Below are 20,639 nucleotides of genomic sequence, written 5' to 3'. Positions count from 1 at the left end.
TCAAGTCCAATGCCATTTAGCAATAAGAAGGGACTAGGATTTACAAAGTCGCCTTTTAATGAGAATGTATAGTTTACTTGTTTTAACAAGTTGAGCCTAAGATTAAAGTATTGCATACAGTTCAGAATAATCATGGGCCTCAACTGCATGAACACTATTACAAAACAGTAAATGTTGAGAATATTCAAGTTGAACAAATTCAGAGGCGTTAAATCGGCCAAACGAGTACAACAAAGACACACCTGTCCAAATCTTCAATTGTCATAGTTTCCTTAAAAATCAGGAAATCTTTGTTTTGCTTTAAGGCAAACTGTCAGGTCGACCAAAAGGACAGATAAGAGCAAAAACACTTCGCTGCAGTATACCTCATTCAGGAAGGTTTAACTTGCTGCTAATCCGTGCCACAAAAAAATAAATAAATAAATCTATGCTCTGTTGCAGGTATAATGGAGGTGGCCGAAAAACTCTGCACTTTTCAACCAGACAAATGCAAAACCTGGTGGGCGTAAGAAGGAGCACATATGAAAGTGACAAATAGGGGAAACGGTGGGCAAGGAAAACAATGGCTGGTTGGAGAGCGAAAATGGGGAAGCTCAGGAGGAAATTTTAGAAGGCCGCCAGGACCCTGTAGTTGTAAGATCTACGGGGAAACAGGCACCCAACGGCTGCGTCTCAGGTTTCCGCGGGTCACAAAAGAATAACGGACATCCTCCCAACGGTGGCCCAGGGGCTCCGCGGGCGCTTCCGCCGAGCTCGCGCCGACCCCGCACCCAGCCAGGCGCTCGCGGCGACATGCGGGACGCTGCCCGCGTCGCCTGTCTTTGTCCGTTCGGCCCTCCACACTCACCCCGCGGCCATCGCTCGCCCGAAGACAGGCGCCAAGAGCAAACGCCGCCCGACGCGAAAAAGGAAGCACAGGCGTTTCTCGTCAAAGCAGACTTTATTAGGGCGACTGGGCCGCCCTGCACGCGCCGGCCGCTCCCCGCTCGGCCCCCGGGCCGCTCACCTGCCTCAACCCGGCGCCCGGCCGGCCCCTCCCTCCCTTCTCCTCAGGCTCCCGCCCCCGTGGTGCCCGGGGCCGCGCGGACCGCTCACCGGCTCCTAAGGCGGCGGCTGCAGCGGCGACGCCCCGCTCCCGAGTGCGGCCCCGGCCCGAGGCGGCGTGTTTTGTGGCTGTAGCACCGTGAAGGGCGGGAGGCGCGCAACTCCGAGCGGCGGGAGGCGGTGGCTGCGGCGGCGGCGCGCTGACGTCACGCGCCGCGGGCCAGCCTGCGCGCGTGCGAGCCGCCCCGCCCCCGGTCCCACCGGCCCCAATCCGGGAGGAGCCCGGCGAGTAGGCGGGGCCGCGGAGGCCAGCGGATAGATCGATTGGCCGAGAGGGAGAATCGAGAGGGCGAGCGGGCGAGTGGCAGCCAGGCGGGGCGGGCTGAGGCCAGCGCGGAAGTCTCGCGAGGCCTGGCCCAAGCAGAGTGTGGCGGCGGCGGCGGCGGCGAGATCTGGGCTCGGGTTGAGGAGTTGGTATTTGTGTGGAAGGAGGCGGAGGCGCAGGAGGAAGGGGGAAGCGGAGCGCCGGCCCGGAGGGCGGGAGGAGGCGCGGCCAGGGCGGGCGGTTGCGGCGAGGCGAGGCGGGGAGCTGGGACGAGCAGCGGCCGAGCGAGCGCGGGGCGCACCGAGGCGAGGGAGGCGGGGAAGCCCCGCCGCCGCCGCGGCCGCCGCGCCCGCCCCTTCCCCCGCCGCCCGCCCCCTCTCCCCCCGCCCGCTCGCCGCCTTCCTCCCTCTGCCTTCCTTCCCCACGGCCGGCCGCCTCCTCGCCCGCCCGCCCGCAGCCGAGGAGCCGAGGCCGCCGCGGCCGTGGCGGTGGAGCTCTCAGCCATGGCCTCGGGCGACACCCTCTACATCGCCACGGACGGCTCGGAGATGCCGGCCGAGATCGTGGAGCTGCACGAGATCGAGGTGGAGACCATCCCGGTGGAGACCATCGAGACCACAGTGGTGGGCGAGGAGGAGGAGGAGGACGAAGACGACGAGGACGGCGGCGGCGGCGACCACGGCGGCGGGGGCGGCCACGGGCACGCCGGCCACCACCACCACCACCATCACCACCACCACCACCCGCCCATGATCGCGCTGCAGCCGCTGGTCACCGACGACCCGACCCAGGTGCACCACCACCAGGAGGTGATCCTGGTGCAGACGCGCGAGGAGGTGGTGGGCGGCGACGACTCGGACGGGCTGCGCGCCGAGGACGGCTTCGAGGATCAGATCCTCATCCCGGTGCCCGCGCCGGCCGGCGGCGACGACGACTACATTGAGCAGACGCTGGTCACCGTGGCGGCGGCCGGCAAGAGCGGTGGCGGCGGCTCCTCGTCCTCGGGCGGCGGCCGCGTCAAGAAGGGCGGCGGCAAGAAGAGCGGCAAGAAGAGTTACCTCAGCGGCGGGGCCGGCGCGGCGGGCGGCGGCGGCGCCGACCCGGGCAACAAGAAGTGGGAGCAGAAGCAGGTGCAGATCAAGACCCTGGAGGGCGAGTTCTCGGTCACCATGTGGTCCTCAGGTGAGCGCCGGCCGCGCGCCCCGGCCCCGGGATGTTTTTGTTTTGAAGGGAAGCCATGTTTTATGTGTGTGATGGGCGCCGCCATCTTCTTCGCCAGGGCAAGTATGGCGGCCCCAAAAGATGGCGGGCCGTGCGGCGGCGGGGGCGCGGCGGCGGCGGCGGCGGCCGGCGGCGGGCCGCGAAGATGGCGGCGGGCCGCGGGGGGAGGGGCCGGCGCCGCCCGGCTAGGCCGCAATGGCGTAGTTTCTCCGAGAGGGGGAAGCGCCGCGCGGGGCGGGGACGGCTGGGGGAGGGGCCGGCGCGCTCGCTCCCCGGCGCCCGCATCAACGGGCGCGCCCGCCGGCCCGTTGTGGTGGCAGCCGCGCGCCCCCGGCCCGGGCGAGAGGCGGGCGGGCGTTGGCGGGGCTGCGCCGCGGCCTCGCGGGCCGGGGATTGCTGCCTCCGGGACGCGCGCCCCCTCCCGGCGCTGCCGTTAGCCCGCCGGCCGCTGGAGGGCGCCGCGGGCTCTTGCTCCCGCCCGGCCCCAACTTCCCCGGACTCCCAACTGCTCCCGGGAGGCACCTTCCAGAAGGGGGGTCGTGGCGCGCGTGGGCGCCTCCGGCCTCCTTTTTCCCCGCCCACCCAGCGCCGGGCTGGACCCTGCCCCGGCGGTCACGCTGGCCCGAGGCGTCGTTTGCTGCGGGGCGGGACTTGGGGCTGCACGTAGGGCTCGCGTGTGCGGGCTCCGAGCGTCAGTCGTAGCCTGTCACCGCCGTTGCCAGCGAATTCCTGGCCCTTTAGTCTTCCTGCGGTACCTAGTGGGAAGGGCCTGTGAATCTTAGCGGATAATTCTTAGTCACTTACGTTTTGGGAAAGCTTTTTTTTCCCTCAAGTATTTAGCTCTTTGTGAGTAGGTTGGGTTAGTTTACTCAACTGTGGACATTTGCCCGTAAATAAAATCGGGTAGTTTAATTTTAAGCCTCTATGCTTTTTACTTTGTAGAAAGGTATCTATTTTCCCCACGAAAAGATTCTAGAAAGCGATTTTTTTGGCGTTTTGTTTTACTGTTTTAATACTACTTTTAACGAAGGCCGGAAAACCCATCTACGGCAAAAGGATCCTATCTGCATGTGTAAAATCTTTGTTTTTACTTAACAAAGGCAATTATTCAATGCTGTTTTTTAGGGTGTTCTATTAGTATATTCATATGCTACCTAGCTAAATTGCTGAGATACTAAATAGACTGAGAATAATCCTGCCATCGTAGTTAATCTAACGCCAGTGATGGTTACGTTTAGTACTCCATATAAGCGGTGGAGTCCCTTCCCCTATTTAAGCTTTAAAGCTATTTCATAAATTCTCAGAACTGAATGGAGACTCAAAATATGGTGACCTTTGAGTATTAAAAGATCGTTAAAATTCGGAGGAATGAATGAAACAAATGAAAACGCTGGACTGAAAAAGCTAGATTGTATGTATCTGGTGAAAGCCTCAAGGTGAGACAACTACAGCTGGAAGGATCTGTGATTGAAAGAGGCCTGAGCAAAGGGACGTAGGAGCTGTCAAAATCTAATAGGAAGTGCTAACAGGCGCTGTCCTGCATCCAATGGGTGCGTTGTAGAGTTCATAGTAGTTTGAGTTTAGCAGAAACTGTGTTTAAATGAAACATGAATACTTTAGTACTTAATGGTTATCAAAAGATAACTTCCATGTATTTTGGTAACTCAAGAGATTACACACTGATCATGTTGGAACTGAAAGTCATGGTTTTGGCAGGGCGCGGTGGCTCACGCCTGTATTTTGGGAGGCTGAGGCCGGCGGATCACTTGATGTCAGAAGTTCGAGACGAGCTGGCCATCATAGTGAAACCCCGTCTCTACTAAAAATACAAAAATTAGCCGGGCTTGGTGGTGGACGCCTGTAATCCCAGCTACTTGGGAGGCTGAGGCAGGAGAATCGGTTGAACCCAGGAAGCAGAGGTTAACAGTGAGCCGAGATTGCACCACTACACTCCAGCCTGGGCGACAGAACGAGACTGTCTCAAAAAAAAAAAGAAAAGAAAAGAAAAAGGGGGGGCTTTTTTTTTTGTTGTTATTAACAGTGAGTAGGGGATGGGGGTTTTAGTTATTGATTAATTTGCAGAATTCAGAATATGATTTGAAATTAGATATTTAGATAAAGATACATTAACCACTTAAAAATAAACTTATTTTCTTCTCATAGTGTGTGGATTTAGAGTAATTTAGAAAACCAACATACTTTTACATGTTCTGCATTTTAACAAATTACTGGTCCACTTTTCCACATCCAGAGAACTTGATAGTGTATGGCTTTGCGTGCTGAAGTGCTATGTATTAAGTCAGCCAGTTAGGGGAGAAAGTCTGAGGGGCTTGACTGATGGAAGTCAATTTACAATTAAGTGAGCATTTTAAAAGTCATTACTTCCCCTGTGCAAGTTTTTTGTTTGTTTGTTTTTTGTTGTTTTTTTTTTAGAGGGAGTCTCGCTCTGTTGCCCAGGGGCTGGAGTGCAGTGGCGAGATCTCTGCTCACTGCAAGCTCCGCCTCCCAGGTTCATGCCATTCTCCTGCCTCAGCCTCAGGAGTAGATGGAACTATAGGCACCCGCCACCATGCCCGGCTAATTTTTTGTGTTTTTAGTAGAGACAGAGTTTCACCGTGTTAGCCAGGATGGTCTCGATCTCCTGAATTCATGATCCGCCTGCCTTGGCCTCCCAAAGTGCTGGGATTACGGGCGTGAGCCACCGCCCCTGGCCAAGTGGCTGCTTTTAAGGTGGCACAGTTTGGGGTTGTTTTCACATCCATTTTTTTCTTTTTTTTTTTTTTTTTTTAATTTGATACAGAGTCTTGCTCTGTCACCCAGACTGGAGTGCAGTGTTATGATCTTGGCTTACTGCAACCTTCACCTCCCAGGTTCAAGCGATTCTCATGTCTCAGCCTCCCAAGTAGCTGGGATTACAGGTGTCCACCACCACCCCTGGCTATAATGTCCATTTCTTTTTTTTTTTTTTTTTTTTTTTTTTGAGACGGAGTCTTGCTCTGCCACCCAGGCTGGAGTGCAGTGGCCTGATCTCAGCTCACTGCAAGCTCCGCCTCCCGGGTTTACGCCATTCTCCTGCCTCAGCCTCCCGAGTAGCTGGGACTACAGGCGCCCGCCTCGTCGCCCGGCTAGTTTTTTTGTATTTTTAAGTAGAGACAGGGTTTCACCGTATTAGCCAGGATGGTCTCGATCTCCTGACCTCGTGATCCGCCCGTCTCGGCCTCCCAAAGTGCTGGGATGACAGGCTTGAGCCACCGCGCCCGGCCCTATAATGTCCATTTCTTTAAAGCGTTGGTTGTCTAGTTAGTGTGGTAGAGTATGCTGTGCATAAAGGTGGTTATAAATATTTGATGGCAGTAACATAGGATTGTCTGTTTGTCAGACATGTGTTTTGTGGTAAACTATCCCCCTTTTCCTTGTGATTTGGAATTATTACTAAAGAGAAGCTAAAGAGCTTATGGATAACTCTGCATTTCCCAAGTTCAAATTCTGAAAATGATTTCATCTTCAGAACTGAAATGACATGATATAGTCAGTATAATTCCATAACGTGGAGAAATGTGAAAGTGGGTTAATTGTTGGATAAATCTGTATGTGTGTGTACATACGGGTTGAGCATGGTGGGCAGCATTACTGCTTTCATGTATGATCTCATTTGATGCTAGGCATGAAGGTTTTAACTACACTATAGTTTCACTAAAATAGCCCCTTAGTTTGGAATGAACCGTGAAGTAACAGTTTTGCATAAGCCCCAAGCTGAGTTACTTGAAGTCCTTATAAAAATAGTTGTACATACAGGGTATTCCCTGAGGGTCTAGTTACTTCTTAGACCCTCTTGGTTTAAAAAACAAAAAAATCAGGCTGGGTGCAGTGGCTCACACCTGTAGTCCCAGAGCTCTGGGAGGCCAAGGCAGGAGAATCACTTGAGCCCAGGAGTTCTAGACGAACCTCGGCAATATAGTGAGACTCCGCTTTGGGAAGAAAAAAAAATAAAAAATAAACAGAAAAAAAAAATTAGCCAGTCATGGTGGCACATGCCTGTAGTCAGTCCCAGCTACTTGGTAGGTTGAGGTGGGAGGATCACCTGAGCCTGGGAAATCGAGGCTGCAAGTCAGCGGTGATTACACCACTGTACTCCAGCCTGGATGAGAGTGAGACACTGTGTCAAAAAAAAATAAAAAAGTGGGAGTCACCAAATTTCTGGAAACCAAATGGGTTTCTTTTGCTTGAATGCCATCTTCCTTTAATTTCCCACAGTAACAACACTCTGGCGGGCATCTTTTGAATGTAATATCAGCATAGGAATCTCATAGTTTTTTAGTAGTTTTAGGCCTTATGGGATCCTTAAGAGATTGGCTTTTTTTTTTTTGAGACGAGGGTCTCACCCTGTCACCCAGGTTTGAGTGCAGTGGAAAGATCTTGGCTCACTGCAACCTCCGCCTTCCAAGTAGCACGTGCCACCATGCCCACCTAATATTTTTGTATTTTTGGTAGAGACGAGGTTTCGCCATGTTGCCCAAGCTGGTCTTGAATTCCTGATCTCAGGCGATTCACCCACCTCGGCCTCCCAAAGTGTTGGGATTACCGACCTACCTGCCCCTCGACATCTCCCACTTTTTTTTTTTTTGAGACAGGGTCTCATTCATTCACCCAGGCTAGAGTGCAGTGGGCCTCAACCTCCCAGGCTGAAGCAATCCTCCCACCTCAGGCTTCCAAGCAGCTGGGACCACAGGCTAATATTTTAATTTTTTTCAGGCATGGGGTCTCCTTATGTTGCCCAGACTGGTCTCAGACTCCTGGGCTCCAGCAATACTCTTGCCTCAGCCTTCCAGAGTGATGGGATTATGGGTGTGAGCTACCGCGCCTGACCTCTTTATTTTTTCCTAAATTTTTAATTCTCACACAAATGTTTAGTTTCTTCTTTATTTGTTTATTTTTGAGACGGAGTCTCGCTCTGTCACCCAGGCTGGAGTGCAGTGGTTCACTGCAAGCTCTGCCTCCCGGGTTCACACCATTCTCCTGCCTCAACTTCCAGAGTAGCTGGGACTATAGGCGCCTGCGGCCATGCCCGGCTAATTTTTTGTGTTTTTAGTAGAGACAGGGTTTCGCCGTGTTAGCCAGGATGGTCTCGATCTCCTGACCTCGTGATCCGCTTGCCTCAGCCTCCCAAAAGTGCTGGGAATACAGGCGTGAGCCACTGCACTGGCCAGTTTCTTCTATATTTAACCTGAATGAATATGCTTAGCTGTTTAATGTGTCAGGAGAACTCTGTGCATCTGAGAGTTTTTTAGTTGTTGCTTTTTAAATTAGAGATGGGGTCTTGCCTTGTTGCCTAAGCTGGCCTTAAATTCCTGGGCTCAGACTATCTTCTTGCCTCAAATTCCTGAGTAGCTGGGACTACAGACACTCAGCTTCAACTATGTTTTGAATAATCTTAATCAGTTGCTTTAATGCCAGTGTTTACTTTGGCCTTTTTCACTATATATAATTAAAAAACATTTCAGTGTTGACAGATTTGGGCACAGTATTATATATTTTTTCCGTAGATATTAATGCTATTACATAGGAGTAACAGTTGTTGTGGGGTTTTTTGTTTGTTTGTTTGAGGCGACGTGTCGCTCTGTCGCCCAGGCTGGAGTGCAATGACACAATCTCGGCTCACTGCAACTTCTGCCTCCCAGATTCAAGCAATTCTCCTCCCTCAGCCTCCCAAGTAGCTGGGATGTGCCACCACGCCTAGCTAATTGTATTTTTAGTAGAGACTGGGTTTCTCCATGTTGACCAGGCTGGTCTCGAACTCCTGACCTCAGGCGATCCTCCCACCCCAGCCTCCCAAAGTGCTGGGATTACAGATGTGAGCTACCGCACCCACCCAGGAACAACTGTTTTATAACTTAGTTAATTATAGACTAAGCCACTTAACCATTGCATTTAATAGGGAAGATAATGATAAAAACTGAAATTTAAAACGTTTAGTTCAGAGATAAATCTAGGTGATTTTAAAATCTTGAGATTTCAGGTGGTGAGAAACTGACCCTCTTAAGGCTGTTGATATTTTAATTCAGAGCAAAAGTTGCACTGCCATGTGCATAAACTGCTACATAGATGTCTGGAATCCTGGGAACAAGCCAGCATGTCCATGGTCACCCCCACCCCGTTTCCATTTCCATACATGGGTTTTGTGAGGCGAGGCCAGCATGTGCATACTGCCTGCCCATGGCTAATGAGGATAGCACAGGTGTGGGGACAGTATTCCTCCCATTCTGTCCCCTGCCAGTCAGTACAGCTTGGGTTGCAGGGGGCACCTGTGCCTTCTCAAAGTGCTGGCAGCTGAGTGGCACCTCCTTCACGCCTGGGAGTCAAGTCCCTCCCCTGGTGTGCCCAGGTCGGCCTCATGTTCCGGGTGGAGAACTCTTGCTTGGACCTTGTTGGGATGTGGGGTGGTGAGACCTCACCTGAGCTGTGACCTTCTGAGAGCAGACAAATTAAACTGCTGAAGGAGAGGCAAAAATAATAATTATTATTCTGTTACACTGAATAGAGAAGCGGCTTGTGCTGGATTAAGCAAAACCTTTAAGACCAGAAAACGATTAATATAAAATCAGTTAATGCAAGGCAGTTGAAATGCATTGAATTTTTCTCAATTTTATAGGTTCGGAAGATGCAGGTTTGCCAAAAATCACTAGTCATGACTGTTTGCCATTCCTCTGTGGATTTTTCACACCCTCCCTCCCCGGTAAAAACTGTGCTATTTATCACTGGAATAAACATGAACTTCCATGGAGCCAAGCTCAAAAAGCCCTCCAAAGTAATCACTTCAACCTCATGACCTACATAGGGCAGCCTAAGTCATAGTTCTCGAATCCTGATCTGGTAGCTCTGAAAAGTTTAGCTTCTAATAAAACCTCTTGTGCTGTCGGACTCTCCACTCCAGGTTATTAACCTTGCCTTTTCCCTGCCACTATCCACAACTGACTCCCCCTAGTGGGCAAAGAAAAATTCATATCAGGAAAAGGTCAGGGTTCCCGTCCTATCTACAGTTAGCATTTTAGGCTTTTGGAAGAGGGTACATTTTTTAAAACATCCATGTCGGGCTCCTAGGTGGATATTTACAAAAGGCATTTCTATTTTGTTTTTGAAACCTGCTTAACAAGGTCAGTCTGTTTTAAGGCTGGGAAACTTATATTAGCAAAACAATTATTGCAATGAATATTACTTAATATTTGCATTCTTTTGTTTAACTCTTGATCTGCTCAGGTGACCATTTTTATTCTCTTTGTGCTGTTACTACTTACAATAGAAAGAGTAAGCAAAAGTGAATTTTCCTTTTTTTTTTTTTTTTTTTTGTTTTTGAGACAGGGTCTCACTTTCTCACCCAGTCTGGAGTACAGTGGCACAGTCTCAGCTCATTGCAGCCTTAACCTTCTGGGCTCAAGCAGTCCTGCCTCAGTCCCCCAAAAGCTGGGACTGTAGGCACACACCACCAGGCACGGCTAATTTTTTGTAGAGACAGGGTTATCAGAATCATGGCTTGGATGTAGAAAATAACATTAATGTAATTACTGCAGAGTATTAGGAAGAGCCAAGGGAGATCTTAGAAGTTAGCTGACTGTTGGATGCGCTTGCACCTTTTCATGTGTGATGGACTTTAATAACAGCACATAAGGGGAGCCAAGCCATTTCCTAGTTCTACGTATCTTCTCAGTAGGTTCTGTTCTGTTTAACTTCATGAATAATTATCAAGAACAGAAAGCCAGCAGCATCATATTTCCTCTCTAGAGGGGACTGACCTTGGGATCTTTGTAAAATGAGTTGGGGTAGCAGTGTCCTTATTCTATTCCTTTATGAACAGAACAATATACTCAATTTCTTTCTTTCTTTTCTTTTCTTTTCTTTTCTTTCCTTTCCTTTCCTTTTCTTTCTTTTTTTTTTTTTTGACAGAGTTTTGCTCTGTTGCCCAGGCTGGAGTACAGTGGTTTGATCTGGCTCACTGCACCCTCTGCCTCCCAGGTTCAAACAATTTTCCTGCCTCAGCCTCCTGAGTAGCTGGGATTACAGGTGTGCACCACCATGCCCGGCTAATTTTTTGTATTAGTAGAGACGGGTTTTACCTTGTTGGCCAGGGCTGGTCTTGAACTCCTGACCTCAAGTCATCTACCCACTTCGGCCTCCCAAAGTGCTGGGATTACAGGCATGAGCTGCTGTACCCAGCCTACTCAGTTTCTTAAAGCAAGAGTCTTCCATTTTAAGGTGACCTGGCAAATGAGATATTAGGAACCCTTGAGCAAAAAAAATAAATTTTTGAGACAGGTTCTTGCTGTGTTACTCAGACTGAAGTGCACTGGCTATTCACAGATGTGATCATTGTGCACTACATCCTTGAACTCCTGGGCTCAAGTGGTTCTCCGATCTCAGCCTCCCTAGTAGCCGGGACTAGAGGTGTGTGCCACTCCACCCAGCTTGAATAAAATTTTTTTTTTCTTTTTTTTTTGTTCTTTTGAGACGGAGTCTCACTCTGTCACCCAGGCTGGAGTGCAGTGGCGTGATCTCAGCTCATTGCAAGCTCCACCTCCCGGGTTCACACCATTCTTCTGCCTCAGCCTCCCAAGTAGCTGGGACTACAGGTGCCTGCTTCCACTCCCGGCTAATTTTTTTGTATTTTTAGTAGAGACAGTATTTCACCGTGCTAGCCAGGATGGTCTTGATCTCCTGACCTTGTGATCTGCCCTCCTCGGCCTCCCAAAGTGCTGGGATTATAGGCGTTAGCCACCACACCCAGCCACGTTAAATTCTTAATAGCCATTCAGTTACTTTAGTTTTACACAGTGGTTTCAGATGTGGTTAAGCATTAAAACAATATAAATGGTTATTTGTGATGGACTCTCGTGTAATTTTTTTTTTTTTTTTTTTTGTAGACAAGAGTTTTGCTCTGTTGCCCAGGCTGGAGTGCAGTGGCACGATCTCGGCTCACCTGCAACCTTCACCTCCTGGGTTCAAGCGATTCTCCTGCCTCAGCCTCCTGAGTAGCTGGGATTACAGGCTTGCACCACCACACCCGGCTAATTTTTGTACTTTTAGTAGAGATGGGGTTTCACCATGTTGGCCAGGCTGGTCTTGAACTCCTGACCTCAAGTGCATCAGCCTCCAAAGTTCTGGGATTACCGGCATGAGCCACAGTGCCCAGCTTTCTTGCATAAATTAATTCCCCTCTTCAAATAGAAGATCTGTGAGTCAGGGAAAGGGGCTGCCATTGCTGTGCAAGAAGCTGTTGTTTGGTGTCAGGATCTGTCTTTTCAGGAGAGTATTGAACTTTGAATATTGAGTAAATGAATGGATGGAATTTGTACTGTAAGGCGGAATCAGGGCTTATGCCAAAATGCTATTTTGGTCTATTCCTGTATTGGTGGAAAAGAAGTATTAGGGATCGAGAGAAGGTGGGAGAAGCGTACTGTTTTAGAAGCAGCATGGGCTTTAGAGTCAATTCTCAATTCAAATCTCAGCTTTGCTACTTAACCGCTTTTTTTTTTTTTTTTTTTTTTTTGGTCTGAGATGGAGTCTTGCTGTCGCCCAGATTGGAGTGCAGTGGCACGATCTCAGCTCACTGCAATCTCCGCCTCCCAGGTTCAAGCGATTCTCCTACCTCAGCTTCCAGAGTAGCTGGGACTACAGGCTCCTGCCACCATGCCCAGCTAATTTTTGTATTTTTAGTAGAGATGGGGTTTCACCATTTTGGCCAGGCTGCTCTCGAACTCCCGACCTTGTGATCCGCCCACCTTGGCCCCCCAAAGTGCTGGGAATACAGGCACGAGCCACCGCGCCTGGCCTTTTTTTTTTTTTTTTTTTTTTTTGAGATGGAGTTTTGTTCTTGTTGCTCAGGCTGGAGTGCAGTGGTGCAATCTCGGCTTACCACAACCTCCACCTCCCAGGTTCAAGCAATTCTCCTGCTTCAGCCTCCCGAATAGTTGGGATCACAGGCATTCACCACCACACCTGGTGGTGTATTTTTAGTAGAGACAGGGTTTCTCCATGTTGGTCAGACTGATCTTGAACTCCTGGCCTCAGGTGATCTGCCTGCCTCAGCCTCCCAAAGTGCTGGGATTACAGGCGTGAGCCACCGCGCCTGGCCTACTTACTGCTCTTTAGATACATTGTTTCTGAGGTCAGTTTCTTCAGCCAAAAACATAGGGTTTAATACCTTAAAGATAGTGTTTGGATTGAGAAATGTGATAGTTGCCAGAATGAAACAGGTACTTAATAAAGGATAGTATCGTTTCTTAAGGTCTTTATTAGTAGGAAAAACTGGGAAACAACCTATGTCTGATTTTTACCTATTGCCTAGCAGTGAATCGTACATGTTTAGCTCTCCCCCATTTCAGTGAAAGGTTAGCTGATGGCAGCTGTGACTCTGTTTTGTCTTTTTTGCCAGAAGTAACCTAGAGTGGCCTAAGATAGAAGGTGTGGAGAAACAAAATATAGCCAAACATGTGCATGCTTGCATACATACATACATAGATAAATATGTCAGTTGGTGAAGGTGAAAATAGAAGATCGGGATCACAGGAAAAATTACCATCAACTCTAATGAGGTTCCTGGCAGTCAAGATAAAAAAGGAACTTATATTACCTTTATCTGATATTAATTCTGAGTAAATAAAGCATTTCTTAGGAATGAATTCCTTCGTGTATGAAGGGGGCCACTGAGTGGTAGTGCTGGCATTTTTCAGCCAACGTAGTGACAAATTTCACAGTGCTCTCTTAGAGATGCCTAAAAAATGTATTATAGAACATGACTGGGCATGGTGCACTTTGGGAGATTGAGGTGGAAGGATCTGAGGCCAGGAGTTTGAGACCAACCTGGGCAACATAGTGAGACCTTGTCTCCACAGAAAATTTAAAAAAAAACAAGCATGGTGGCATGTGCTTGTGGCCCCAGCTACCCAGGAGGCTGACGTGGGAGAATCACCTGAGCACCGGAGGTCAAGGCTGCAGTGAGCTCCACTCCAACCTGGATGATGACATAGTGAGATTCTGCCTCGAAAAGAGAGAGAGAGAAATAATATATAAGGCCTTTGATTTTTCTGATTAACATACTGTGGTTGACTGAATAATGACTCCCAAGATGGCCAGATCCTAATTCTTGGAACCTGTGGGTGTTAACCTTATTTGCAAGTGTGATTAAACCAAGGCTCTTGGAATAGGGAGAGTAGCCTGGATTATCCAAGTGGGTACCAAATGTAATCACACAATGTCCTTGTATTCACAGGAAGGCAGTGGGAGATTGACTGCCAAAGAGGAAATAGGAGAGGTGCAAGAGGTTGGAGTGAGGTAAAGAGAAGAGGTCAAGGAATGTAGGCAGCCTTCAGAAGCTAGAATATGTGAGGGACCAGGTTCTCCACTGAAGCCTCCAGAAGGAACCCACACAATGACTTTATAGCTCTGAAACTGATTCTCACTGCTGGCCTCTAGAACTAGAAGAGAATAGATTCCTGTTGTTTCAAACCACCAAATTAGGAAACTAATACATGTGCTAGCACCCCCTGACCTTGGCAAGTCCCTATTAATATGCAAGGCACAAGACCTACTGTCCCCCCTTAAAACTAGGAGAGAGGGGAAGTGGAATAAAAGGGCCTTTTTTTTTTTGCACACTACTGAATTTCCCAGACATGATGGTTGACATTTAACACATTACCTTGTTTTAGCCTTGTAAGATTGGTGGTATCCTTCCTCCCCTCCCCCTTTCCCTCTCTTTCTTTATTTCTTTTTTTTTTTTTTTTTTTTGAGACGGAGCCTTGCTCTGTCGCCCAGGCTGGAGTGCAGTGGCCGGATCTCAGCTCACTGCAAGCTCCGCCTCCCGGGTTCACGCCATTCTCCTGCCTCAGCCTCCCGAGTAGCTGGGACTACAGGCGCCCGCCACCACGCCCGGCTAGTTTTTTTTGTATTTTTTAGTAGAGACGGGGTTTCACCATGTTAGCCAGGATGGTCTGTATCTCCTGACCTCATGATCTGCCCGTCTCGGCCTCCCAAAGTGCTGGGATTACAGGCTTGAGCCATCTCTTTCTTTATTTCTTTGTAGAGAGCAGGGTCTCTCTTTGTTGCTCAGGCGTGTCTCTTAATTACTGGCCTCAAGAGATCTTCCTGCCTCGCCTTCCCAAAGTGCCGGGATTATAGGTGTGAGCTCCTGTGCCTGGCCTTATTGTTTAATAAATGAGGAAACCAGGCAAGGTTAAGAGGGGAGGCTGGGGCCGGGTGTGGTGGCTCACGCCTGTCATCCCAGCACTTTGGGAGGCCGAGACAGGCGGATCACGAGGTCAGGAGATCAAGACCATCCTGGCTAACACGGTGAAACCCCGTCTCTACTAAAAATACAAAAAAACTAGCCGGGCGAGGTGTCGGGCGCCTGTGGTCCCAGCTACTAGGGAGGCTGAGGCAGGAGAATGGTGTAAACCTGGGAGGCGGAGCTTGCAGTGAGCTGAGATCTGGCCACTGCACTCCAGCCTGGGTGACAGAGCGAGACTCCGTCTCAAAAAAAAAAAAAAGGAGTGGAGTCTGGGCCGGGTACGGTGGCTCACGCCTGTAATCCCAGCACTTTGGGAGGGGGCGGGCAGATCATGAGGTCCATCCTGGCTAACAGGGTGAAACCCCGTTCTACTAAAAGTACAAAAAAATTACAGGACAATGGTGTGAACCCAGGAGGAGTAGCTTGCAGTGAGCCGAGATCTTGCCACTGTACTCCAGCCTGGGAGACAGAGTGAGACTCTGTCTCAAAAAAAAAAAAAAAAAAACAGTGGAGGCTGGAGTGACAGGAATGAATGGCTTCTTGAAGGAAGATACCTTAATTTGGATTTTGGAGAGTGGACTGGGCTTAGATAGGTCACGAGAGGAACGCAGGAGGGTAAATTGTATTGAGTACCTTTTACTAGACACTGAGAAAAGCACTTTGCTTGCAGCTTGGAGGGGAGGTGAGACTCCATCTTTTTACTTCTCTGGACTTGTAGAGTGCTTCTCACCTTTCCATTTATTTAGTTCCTTAATTATATCTTTTTGACTGGAAATTGGAGTCTACAAACTCAGTCTTTTGCTTTTGCTCCTCAAACTAGACTGGGAGTGATTATTGCTTTGGTAACATAGAAGGAAACTGAGCAGCTGGGAGATTGGGATGGGCCGGGGATTTATTTATATAATACCTTCAACCTTTTGAATAGTACCATATGCAGAAATAGAAGCTATTAAATGTGAGTTAATTGTCCTTCCCCATATATGACTAGTGTTGGCTAGATTTTGTTTTTCCACGCGTTGTATCTTAGGCCAATTTAGTCTTGGTCTAGTTGTTTTAGGTCATTGCATTTAGCCAGAGTATTAGTGAGCACTGTAGTCACCTAATGGACAGTTTTGGGTAGAAGTTCCTAACATGATGGTTGCCCACATCACCTTACCCCCTTGAATCAGTGACTTGTATTCTCAGCTTTTTCCAAATAGGAATTCTGAGATTTGGCTTTAATTTGCCTTGCCCAGTTGTGTTCTGGTAATTAACAATCATAAACTTAAGTTATATTGGTTAAAGAAACCCATTTCAGGCCAGGCATGGTGGCTCACACCTCTAACCCCAGGGATTTGGGAAGCCAAGGCAGGAGGATCGCTTGAACCCAGGAGTTCAAGACTAGCTTGGGCACCATAGTGAGACCCCATCTCCACCAGGAAAAAAAAAAAATCAGCTGGGTGTGGTGGTGTGGTGCACCTGTGGTCTCAACTACTGGTGGAATGGGGTTGCTGGAGGAACACTGGAGCCAGGGAGGTCGAGGCTGCTTTGAGCAGTGATAGTGCCACTGCACTCTAGCCTGGGCAACAGAGTGAGACCCTGTCTCAAAGGAAAAGAAAGAAAGAAACCCATAGAGACTTTTAATAAGGGTTAACTATGTTCTGTGAAACAATAAAAGGGATCGTTAGGTCCTGTCCTCAAGGGAAACTCCAGCAAGGAATAGATATACAACAATTTTTAATGACCTATAGTGTCTCCAGACAATTTTTAAAGCAGATTTAGATATTTGCTTCCTGAACATGTTTTACCTAGATGTACATTTGATATTACCCCATTGCTAGTCAATAGAAATCAGTAACATTCATAGCATAATTTGACATTCATAGTGGATCAGTAAACACTCTCCTCTATGTAGCAAATTTTTTTCAGTAGTAATTATGAAGGGAATGGTATTTTTAGTAGCAATGGAGTTTTGCCATGTTAGCCAGGCTCGTCTTTTTTATTTTTTGAGACAGAGTCTCGCTCTGTTGCCCAGCCTGGAATGCAGTGGCGTAATCTCGGCTCACTGCAACCTCTGCCTCTCAGGTTCAAGCAATTCACGACCTCAGCCTCCCAAAGTGCTGGGATTATAGGCATGAGCCACCGCACCTGGCCAAGATATTTTTTTGAACAAAGAAACTTATATGTATGTATGGCCTGTAATGTAATAAATAAAAATTACTAGCTGCTTTTGTAGCATCATAAATTTTTATTCTATCTGATAAAAACTTCTGATTTTCTTTTTGCAAAAATTTGTAAAATGGCCAAATGATAGCAAATATTGATATTATTTAATGTATTGCTTTACTGTGTGTCCAGCTTTTGAAAATGAGGCAGGTCAAATATTGTCCTTTTGGTTTCTTCTGGCAACAAAATCTAGTGTCTTTTGTCGTTTCTCTAGAAGTCTTCTTTGCAGCTTGATTTTTTTCCTGTATGATTCATTTATTTTCCTTTCCTATCCTGTCCTTTCCTTTTTTTTTTTTTTTTTTTTGAGACGGAGTCTTGCTCTGTCGCCCGGGCTGGAGTGCAGTGGCCGGATCTCAGCTCACTGCAAGCTCCGCCTCCCGGTTTACGCCATTCTCCTGCCTCAGCCTCCGGAGTAGCTGGGACTACAGGCGCCCGCCACCTCGCCCGGCTAGTTTTGTATTTTTAGTAGAGACGGGGTTTCACCGTGTTAGCCAGGATGGTCTCGATCTCCTGATCTCGTGATCCGCCCGTCTCGGCCTCCCAAAGTGCTGGGATTACAGGCTTGAGCCACCGCGCCGGCTGTCCTTTCCTTTTTTTGAGATGGAGTCTTACTCTGTCACCCAGGCTGGAGCGCAGTGGCACACTTTCAGCTTACTGTAATCTCTGCCTCCCAGGTTCAAGCGATTCATTTGCTTCAGTCTCCCGAGTAGCTGGAATTACAAGCGTGTGCCACCAGGCCTGCTAACTTTTGTAGAGATGGATTTTTGCCATGTTGGCCAGACTGGTCTTGAACTCCTGACCTTGGGTGATCAGCCCGCTTTGGCCTCCCAAAGTGCTAAGATTAGAGGTGCGAGCCACCGGGCCCAGCCTATTTTCTTTTTTACTTTTTTCTTTTTTCCTTTCTTTTTTTCTTTTTTTGAGTTGAAGTCTCACACTGTCGCCTGGGCTGGAGTGCAGTGGTGTGATCTCGGATCACTACAACATCCGCCTCCCGGGTTCAAGCGATTCTCCTGCCTCAGCCTCCCAAGTAGCTGGGATTACAGATGCCTGCCACCACGCCCATCTAATTTTTGTGTGTGTGTGTGTGTTTTTAGTAGTGATGGGGTTTCACTATGTTGGCCAGGCTGGTCTCAAACAATCCTGACCTCGTGATCCACCCGCCTTGGCCTCCAAAAGTGCTAGGATTACAGATGTGAGCCACCGTGCCCAGCCAGCCTATTTTCTTACATTTTCTTGTTGACCCTCTTCACAATTTCTGTGCACTGGTCTTCAGAGAGTTCCTCTAGTTATCTTCCTTGTAGGAAACACTGTTTTTTAAGGAATAAGTCATAAACATGTGATAATGTGTGTCTTAAATCTGTATCTTATGAGAACATACAATAACCACAAAAATTATTTCAAACTTAGACCAACAAAAGATTTTTTTTTAAGGCAAGAAACTGATATTGTTTAAAAGTGTGGGAGGGCCAGGCATAGTGGCTCATGCCTGTAATCCCAGCACTTTGGGAGGCTGAGGTGGGTGGATCACCTGAGGTCAGGAGTTAGAGGCCAGCCTGGCCAACATGGTGAAACCCCATCTCTGCTAAAAATACAAAAAATTGCTGAGCGTGGTGGTGTGCCCCTGTGATCCCAGCTACTTGGGAGGCTGAGACAGGAGAATCGCTTGAACCCGGGAGGCGGAGGTTGCAGTGGGCCAAGATTGCACCACTGCACTCCAACCTGGGGGACAGAGGGAGACTCCGTCTCAGAATAGATAGATAGATAGATAAGTGTGGAATGTGGTAATGATCAAGAGTACACTGATTTTCAGCCGGTTTTATTACGGTTTTAAAATTATGTACAGACCATGCAGCCCTCTCTTGTCTATGCTTAGGGCAGACTGCTTTTGCTGTATGCCACTTAGCACTTGATACATCACTGAGTACAATTTTCTTTAGACAGGACTAGTTGTCTCCCTACCTGTGGACATCTCTATCTCTCTTCAGTCTCCTTTGCAAAGTCTTCCTGATTCTCTTAATACTAGAATTGTTCAGGTTTTGGTTCTAAGCCTTCTCCTCTCTGACTATATTCTTTTTCAGTAGATAATCTCACAATGTCTTTCTGTGGCTTTCAGTGCAGTCTGAGTCAGGCATGGTATTGTGGGCCTGTAGTCCCACCTACTTGGGAGGCTGAGGCAGGAGAGTCACTTGAGTCCAGGAGTTTGAGGCTGCAATGAGCTGTGATCATGCCATTGCACACTCATCTGGTCAACAGAGCCAGACCCTGTCAAAAAAAAAATATATATGCCAGTGATTCTCACAGATTCCCATATAATTCTCTGTAACCTAGGTTTCTTGTCCCCTATACTTGCATATCTAGTTGCCTTTTTGAGGTCTGCCCGTTAGATTTTGCACAGATACCTCAAACCAAAGAGGAACTCTAAATCTTCTGCACATCATCTCTTTCCCGCTCTTGTCCTCCATCTCAGCAAATGACACCACCATCTTCTATGAATTACAAGCAAGAAACTCAGGTGGCATACTTGGCATCCCTGTTCCTCCCCAACCCATCTGATTCATTATCTAGCCATGTTTATTTCTCCATCCGTTAACAGATGGACAAAATGGTATGTATGTACAGAATATTATTCAGCCATGAAGAGGAATGGAATGTTGTTACGTGTTACAACAGGTGGGTCTTAAAAACATTATGCTTAGTGAAATAAACCAGGCATGGATGGCAAATACTGTATGATTCAACTGGTATGAGGTACCTGAAATAGGCAAATTTATAGAGACAGAAAGTAGACCTGAGGTTAGCAGGTGCTGAGGGGAAGTGAAAGTTCTTATGTAATGGATATAGAGTTGAAGAAGGAATGAAGAAAACATTTGGGTATAGATAGTGGTGATGGTTACACATTCTGAATGTATTTAATGGCACTAAATTGTACACTTACGTATGGTTAAAATGATAAGTATTATGGTAATGTATATTCTACCACCTTTTTTTTTTTTTTTTTAAGTGAAAACCGTGGAAATACAGTTTGGATTTGGCCACCTGCTGGCTCTACTAGCTGATTCCTGATATAGGTCATAAAGTCTTGTCAGCGTCTACTTTAGGCTGCTTTGGTTTTTTTTGGGGTTTTTTTGTTTTTTTGGTTTCTGATTCTGAATTATTTTAGTGGCCATCCTGAGGGTTCTTGATATTCTTCGGTGTTGATACTGTACGTCACTTGCACTTGATATGTCTCTGAGTTAAATTCTCTTTAGACAGAGCTAGTAGTCTCCCTACCTGCGGATATACCTCTTCAGTCCCCTTGCAAAGTCTTCCTCAGTCTCTCAATATTGGAATTGCTCACATTTGGGTTCTGAGACCCACTCAAGTATTTCCTCATTTGACTTCCCTCACTGGACTGTAAGTTCCTTGAGAGCAGACTCTTTGTTTCCAGCTTTTATTCCTAGTACCCAGAACAATGCCGGCACATAGGAGGCCCTCAATATATGTAGAACTAATGAAGAAAATCATTTAGCCTGTGATTCCTTTATGCCATGTGTTCAGTCTTCTGTCTCAGCACACTTGAGACATGCCCTC

General features: G+C 48.0%; 1 protein-coding gene across 1 annotated transcript in view; it reads left to right on the top strand.

Annotated features, from left to right (window-relative positions):
- The first annotated feature begins 1,620 nt into the window (after window positions 1-1,620).
- The window catches only part of YY1 (YY1 transcription factor), a 45,607-nt gene continuing 26,588 nt past the window's right edge, over window positions 1,621-20,639 (top strand). Inside the window, exon 1 of the mRNA XM_033191341.1 lies at window positions 1,621-2,551. Coding sequence (XP_033047232.1) covers window positions 1,873-2,551 — 679 coding nt within the window. The 5' untranslated portion in view covers window positions 1,621-1,872. The remainder of the gene's footprint in view (window positions 2,552-20,639) is intronic.

This window comes from Trachypithecus francoisi, unplaced genomic scaffold, assembly GCF_009764315.1.
Source record: "Trachypithecus francoisi isolate TF-2019V2 unplaced genomic scaffold, Tfra_2.0 Lachesis_group3, whole genome shotgun sequence".
NCBI classification, from domain to species: domain Eukaryota; kingdom Metazoa; phylum Chordata; class Mammalia; order Primates; family Cercopithecidae; genus Trachypithecus; species Trachypithecus francoisi.
This window is presented reverse-complemented; position numbering and strand designations above follow the sequence as displayed.